The following is a 7,642-nucleotide window of genomic DNA, read 5'->3' as shown; positions in this document are numbered from 1 at the left end:
GTAAATTGAATTACGTTCAAGTAACAAACTCTTTTTAAATTTTAACTTTTTTTATTTGAGTTAGTTCTGAATTCTAATTGGTTACAATGTGAAGATGCTGAAATAAGTTTGCCTATATATATAATGCATGTGTATTTAAGAGAATAAACAACTTAAACAATCTTCTTCATTTTCTCTCTTCCTCTAACTTCCTACTTCTTCCTTAATTACTCAATTCTTCTTACTTCTCAGGTTGCCTGGTACTGTAAAGTACTAGACTCAGATTTAAGACCTTGGTCCTAGAGGGGTAGGCATATAGTCCTCGGCGTTAGTACTGTATTGGACGATGAAAAGGTTTTTGTCGATACTACGTATATGATTCCCCACATGTGCTTGTTCGATTTTGATCAAAACGAGAATATGCGGATCGACCATGCAGTCATGTATATGAACATGGCTACATAATAACCTAGACGACTAGTGATATTTCTAGCCATCCAGGTTAATATGCGTGCAGTCATAGTGATACATGACTGCATGGTAAGATGTGTACTCGTTTTTTCGAAATTCGATAAGCTTACATGGCATGTAGTATATGGCCAATCTTATGTCGTCTACTACGGAGCACTATACGCGAGGAAATAATAAGCCTACCACTCTAGGGCCAATTGTCTTAAATCTAAGTCTAATTAATTAAGGCAATTGCCTTTTCTTCACATGATCAAGGCAAGAAAGATCTGGTAATTTCGAATATTGTTGTTTTCGTATGAAGGAATTACAGACTTTCTAATTCTGATCGACAGGATTTTCCATTTTCATTTTCTCTTAACTTTTCTCCTCATTTTTTCTTAATACCATGGCGTCTTTAATTGTATCTTCTCTTGTAATGGACGAATATCCAAATCGTTTTTTTTCAACTAAAAAACAGGTTATTGGCCTTTTTTTTTAAAATTTTATTTTATAAGATTACCTAGAAGTTTTATATCCAATCAAACCATTGTAATAGAAGTGAAGTATTATCAACTAAACTATTGAAATGAGCCATTCTAGATATTATATACATTACAATGAAGTCATGTAAAACTTGGTTAAAGTTGTTATACTATATATTTGGCAACTTAATTAGGTCCAGTTCCAAATGAATATAAAAATGGACCAGTGGTCGCCTAATATGTTTGTGTGGTAATTTTGACTTGGATTACTAAAACTCTATAACTGTTCGAATTGTTTGGGGTTCACTTTTTCAATAATATAGTGTACATTTCTGGATTTTTTTTGGTATGGTAACAACATATTAATGAGATCTTTACACAAATAGTCGGTCATATTCATTGTTTACTTTTTCTACCCATATATATATATATATATATATATATTATACATTGATTATATGCAATTATACACATAAAATACATAATTATGCATATATTATACCTCCACCAATTATTTTTAGTACAAGTCATTAGGTAGGTGACTATTTGGGTTAATATATGATCACCTATACATATAAATTTAATTTAAGAGTTGAAGCACTAAACTTCCATAAAGAGGTTGGATGATTGTGATTTTATCAACCGCAAATTAATGAACATGATTAAATAGAATTTTGCAAAGATAAATCATAATTACAATAATTCTACATATGTGTATCATCTGGTCCCCCATAAAACATATAATGTGGAAAATTTTCAGGTCCTCCATGTGGTTCATCAATGACCCGATACAATATTGGATTGTCAAGAAATATGGGTGTTTTTTCTGCATTTATCGTCTCGCCTTTATTATTAAAAACTATAAGTCCCCTACAATAAGCATCGAGTGTAGGATTTGGAACTGCAGGAAAAAATCCAGTCCCCATTGGAGGATATGGTACACCTGGCGGAGTATATGCCACTCCACCCCACTCAATATTCGTAGCAAAGTCGTTTGATAATGCGGTAAAAATCCCTGGAGGCCAAAATCCAACTGCTGTCTGATTTTCTCCTATTAAAAGCCACCAGTTTCCGTTTGCTATATCCTTTAGTTTTCAGAAGGAAATGTATGTGAGCATTTTTAAAAAGCGATTATAGAAAAACTTAATAAAGTAGATAAAAAGATATATAAATTTTACCCGATCAATGTACAAAAAAATCTCCCATTGTGTTTCATCCCCTCGGCGAGAAATATGGTCGAATTCAGCATCAAGATATATGTCACTGTTTACTAATACAAAACCAGGACATAATGTGTTGAAGCAATGTGTATTTCCAGCCTAAAAGATATTTAAAATTTCAAGAACAATCATTATCTATTGTGGTGAACATTTAAATTGAAAGATACTAGTTTTATGAACACAAGGAAACTTACTTGGAAATGTATAAAAAACTTTGTATGATTATTCCCATATAGTGTTGGATCCACCTAAAACAAGAAATAGAACAATTATAATTATTAAAGGGTTCAATGATGGAGACCCTAGAGGTATAAAATTCAATCCCCATCTCATCCTCCCTTCTATTTTCCTTTCCTATATATGTCCTCTAAAATTTTGAAAATATTGCAAGTAAGATAATATAATTAAATTATTAAAATAACGAGTTAAACGTACTCTCCAACCAACTTGCATACTATCTTGTCCTTTTTGAATCTTCAATCGACACGCACTACTTTGTTGACCTTCAACAGAAGGATTCCATATACTAGCTACCATTGCAGCTCCCGCAAACTTGTTATTTGGATCACTTGGAGTATGAACAATTGCACGCTGAATATAAAAGATAAAAAATTTCTTTTACTCATTACATATACTATCCAAGTTAACATTATGTTTATTCAGTTCAAAAAGCAAAATATAACACACAAAAATGAAGAAAAAACTATTTAATATCATATTCATGTACCTTGTATCCTCCAGTTTCCTCCAAAATGTGGTTAGTCTGCACAAAACAGTAAAAAAAAAAAATATGTTAGATTTATACATGAAGTATTTTCTCCTTTTTATAATTGTAAAATGAAATAAATAGGTATAACAAGCATTATCTATTATGTTTTCCAGAAATGAACAATCAAGATAGCTATAAATTGATGTAGTATATAATCTTACATCCTCTAAATGAGATTCCAATGTTAAATCTTCTGGCGGCGGTATACGTCTTTGTCTAATAAGATCATCTTTGGTAACTCTTTTGACGGGAACAGTTCCAGAAGGACAACCTTCATTCTCTGACCATATCTTCGAAGATATATCAACATTTGAAGCACTTGGAATTTGCTTTGTCGTTGATAAAGTAGGTTTCATCTGTCAACCAAAACTTGTTTTAATTTTTCTATTCACAATATATACTACATTTGTATAAATTTGAATACACAAAAAGAAAGTGTAAATACATGCCTCGGGATGAAAATTGTGATTCTTCAATGATGGATGATCAAATGCAGGCTGTTTGTAAAAATCCACACAGTCGTATGTGTCACCCCATTTAGTCTGTGAAGCAAAAATTTCATAAACTTATTAGTAATCTTGGTTGCAGTATCACTACAAAAAATACTGGAATTAGCTATGAACTTCGTCGTTAATCTATTGCTAAATCGCTCGTAGATAGTAGAATATTTTGATAATCTATTACCATTAGCGACGGATTTCATTGTTTAGCTAGAGAAGTTGTCCGTCACTAATTCTTATTTTATTATTAGTGTATTCAACATGATGCTATGGAAATGTAACTTGTGAATACATAAAAATGACGTAGAATAAAATGGTTGGTAAATGATAATCTGCTTCATCTGTCTAGTACTTTATCATATCTAACTTTCAAAATGAATATATATATTGGCTTTTGTCAGAGGAGTTATTGTGCCTTAGTTTTCTTGATAAAATGTGACATCAAATTAGTGAACATTTCAAAAGTTTTAATTTAGAACTTTTACGATTTTCAACTACAACATAAAATACGAAAAAAATGGTAAATTCAGTATACCAACTTTAAGGTGATTGTTAAAAATCATCATGGATATATGAGATGGAAGGGTATTGCCTTTATTTATTTTTTAATACAAAAGTGATATTCGCATAGAAACTATACCAAAAACACATACCTTAATTGTTTTGACTGATGGTTTGTTTAAACGTTTAAGTTGCTTCTCCAACGCCAATTCCTCAAGTTTGGACAGCTTCGTTTCTCCTTGAACTTTGTCATAATTCAGAAGAAAATATAATACCAGCAAAATTTGTAGAATAGTTCTTTGATGAATCAACATACTCTGAATTCATTAAAATTATTTTTATCAGCGACTGCTAAATACATGTATATTAGTGATAAAAAATACTTAGACAGAATAAAAAGGACGTGTCAAATAAGAACCTTAAAATCTTCAACAAGCTATATATGAGTTTATGTATTTTTGTGTATTGGTGATGAACTCTTCTATGAATTTATAGAGAAATGATGAGATTTCCAAATGGTAAGTGTGAACCATAAAAAAGAAAGTAGCTTATTTTATGGAATTTGTTGGCATAAATTTTTAATAATGGGATTATGATCAAATTTAAAGTTAAGTAAGTAAGTAACGGATATGATATGAAAGAAGAAGGAAAGAAGGGAGAATTTTTTTTAAATAAAAAAATGGGAAATGCAAAATTGCTATTCTGTAAATTTTCCATTTTTAATATCACATTTTAAAATGAAAATGGGAGTGTTTTGTGTGTATTATCAAGAATATTCCATATTCCTATTGTGCAAATCCTTCACTTTAAATGCGTTATTTTCTTTCTTATTCTAAATATATTCATATCTCCCTCTTAATGTACATACTTTTTTTTTTTGTAATGAAGAAATTTATTCCGTCTTGTTTAAATGTTATTATAAATTGGGACTTTTCTAGGACACAAAGTTCCTAGCTTATCCAGTTCAAAAGTAGAAACAACAAAGGGGGGCGGGGAAAAGTACAACATAGGATTTCCAAAAAAGTTCGAGTTGCTTCCATTTTTTGCCATAATATCAGCCACTCCATTTGCTTCTCTAAAGATGTGAGTGACCTGTGGCTCTCCTGCTCTATTAAGCATCCATCTGCAATTAGTAATCAAATTTTGATACAGACCATTATCGTTAGTAAGCATGTTAACTAGAGCACTGCAGTCTGTTTCAACCACTAATCGCCTAATATTTTGTTGTATAGCTATTTTTAGACCATGAATAAGGGCGAGGCCTTCCATGTATATGTTGGTAGCGTGAGGAATGGACATGTTAAAGCCTATAATCCAGTTACTATCACAGTCTCTGATAACTCCTCCAATGCCACCCATCCCGGGGTTACCTAAGCTAGAGCCATCTATGTTTAGTTTAAATGTTCCCTGATCAGGAGGCTTCCATTTTATGTAGATGGTAGTCGTGGGGTTAGGACTCTGGATAGACTCTGTTAATAATTTAAACTCTGTTGCACTTTTAACGATATTTTTTAAGGAGAGGGGGGATTTATTGTTGTTAAAAATGAAATTGTTCCTATGAATCCAAATATGCCAAAGAGTAAAGGGCAGGATATCCGCCTTAGTTAAGTATCTGTTGTAAGAGGATTTTGTGTGACAAAGAGGTTTTAACCAGTTATGCATAGTGAGCTCGTTGCGTGGCTGATCCGGGTATTTATAAGAACTTCCCAGTTGATCCTAAATAGGTTTTGAGTGTAGGCAGTTGAAGAACATGTAATCCATGTCTTCTTCTTCATTTTGGCAGATATTACAAGTACTGAAGTTAGTGATTTTTCTATTGTAAAGCATTTTGGAGGTAGGTAACCTATTGTGGACAACTGTCCATAAGAAGGTCTTAATTTTGTTTAGGGTGTCTAGCTTCCACAGCCAAGAAAAATCTATCCAGTTTCCTTCTTCTTTCGATTGGTTTTTAACAATTTTGTACGCCGCCTTCGTAGTGAATGTGTCACGACCCGAATTTTCCACCCTCGAGAGTCGTGATGGCGCCTACTCGTAGAAGCTAGGCAAGCCAAATTATTAATTACTTTCCGTTTACAACATAATCCCTTTTAACAATTCATGGCAACAATATAAAAATGATGAAATTAAATAGTAGCGGAAGTCTTAATTATAGAAACTGAATCAACATGCAGAATAGTCAATATAATCCTCTACCCAAGACTGGTGTCACAATACACACGAACGGCTAAGGAATACTAAACACAAACGTCTGAAAGAAAACATAAGCTGTTTGTCTCGAATACAATGAGGCAACAGGCTAAAAAGAGAGAATAAGGGAGACGCCGGGCTTGCGGACGCATGCAAGGCTACCTCGGGTCTCACCGGACTGAAGGCCTACTCCTGTACAAATGCTGTTGCTGCTACTCGAAACCTGGACCTGTGCAAATAGCACAGAGTGTAGCATCAGCACAACCGACCCCTTGTGCTGGTAAGTGTCTGGCCTAACCCCGACGAGGTAGTGACGAGGCTAGGACCAGACTCCAGATAAACCTGTGCAGATATATATATACAAGTACAACGAAAAAATAGCAAGAAAATAATAATTTAAGCTGGGGAAGGGAGCATGCTTCAGGGTAACAGATAGAGTCAAAATATCAGGAATAATGGTACGTACATCTACAGTAACAACTTTCATATTCAACTCATCTTGTTGCAGGCGTGCAACCCGATCCCATTTCTCAATATCTCGTGTTAGGCGTACTACCCGCTCCCATTTCAATGTCACTCGTGGTGGGCGTACCACCCGCTCCCATTTTGGTATCACTCGTGGTAGGCGTATCACCCGCTCTCATGACAATATATCATTTTGTGGTAGGCGTACCACTCGCTCCCATTTCAATATATCATTTGTGGTAGGCGTACCACTCGCTCCCATTTCAATGTATCATTTGTTGTAGGCGTACCACTCGCTCCCATTTCAATATCATTTGTGGTAGGCATACCACTCGCTCCCATTTCAATATATCATTTGTGGTAGGCGTACCACCCGTTCCCATTTTAATATCACTTGTGGTAGGCGTACCACCCGTTCCCACTTTTAATATCACTTGTGGTAGGCGTACCACCCGCTCCCTTTACTTTCAACACAATACACAATACAATCCCGGCAAGGGAACAATCAAATTAATACTCTTTCCCGGCAAGGGAACTATAACAACAAGTCAAACATCCCGACAAGGGAGAGTCAGCTATAACCAATCCTTTTCAACTTTTTCCTGGCACAACTAATACCAATATTTAATCACAACATTCATACGATTAAACAAGGGTACACAATTATCAAATTAAGACTCACGGTCATGCTTGACACCGACGCATGGATACTCGTCACCATGCCCATACGCCGTACCCAACACAATCAAGTAGCAATTATGACTCAACTCCTAATCCCTCAAGCTAGGGTTAAACCAAACACTTACCTCGATTCCTTGAATTCCACTCAAACCTCAACTATCGCTTTACCCCGCGATTCCACCTCCAATCCGCTCGAGTCTAGTCACAAATTGCTCAATTACTTTAATAAACACTAAATGAATCAATTTGAATGCATAAAAATGAATTTCCCAAGTCTTTCCCCAAAAATTCCAAAATCGCCCCCAGGCCCACGTGGTCAAAACCCGAAGTTCGAACCAAAACCCGGTTAACCATTCCCCCACGAACTCAAATATGTAATTTTTTTTGAAATTGGACCTCAAATTGAGG

The 7,642-nt window shown here is 34.5% G+C and overlaps 1 protein-coding gene across 1 annotated transcript; it reads right to left on the bottom strand.

The window, feature by feature from the left end:
• LOC109226360 lies at positions 1,509 to 3,300 on the bottom strand. Its single transcript, XM_019391141.1, has 6 exons — positions 3,062 to 3,300; positions 2,859 to 2,894; positions 2,567 to 2,722; positions 2,326 to 2,379; positions 2,090 to 2,230; positions 1,509 to 1,996 (listed from the first exon to the last, which is right to left on the bottom strand). The coding sequence occupies exons 1-6, from the start codon at positions 3,254 to 3,256 to the stop codon at positions 1,616 to 1,618; spliced, it is 963 nt and encodes a 320-aa protein (XP_019246686.1). The 5' UTR covers positions 3,257 to 3,300; the 3' UTR covers positions 1,509 to 1,615.

This window comes from Nicotiana attenuata, chromosome 5 (genome assembly GCF_001879085.1).
Source record: "Nicotiana attenuata strain UT chromosome 5, NIATTr2, whole genome shotgun sequence".
Classification (NCBI taxonomy): domain Eukaryota; kingdom Viridiplantae; phylum Streptophyta; class Magnoliopsida; order Solanales; family Solanaceae; genus Nicotiana; species Nicotiana attenuata.
The sequence above is the reverse complement of the archived record's forward strand: the minus strand, read 5'-3'. Positions and strand labels throughout refer to the sequence as shown.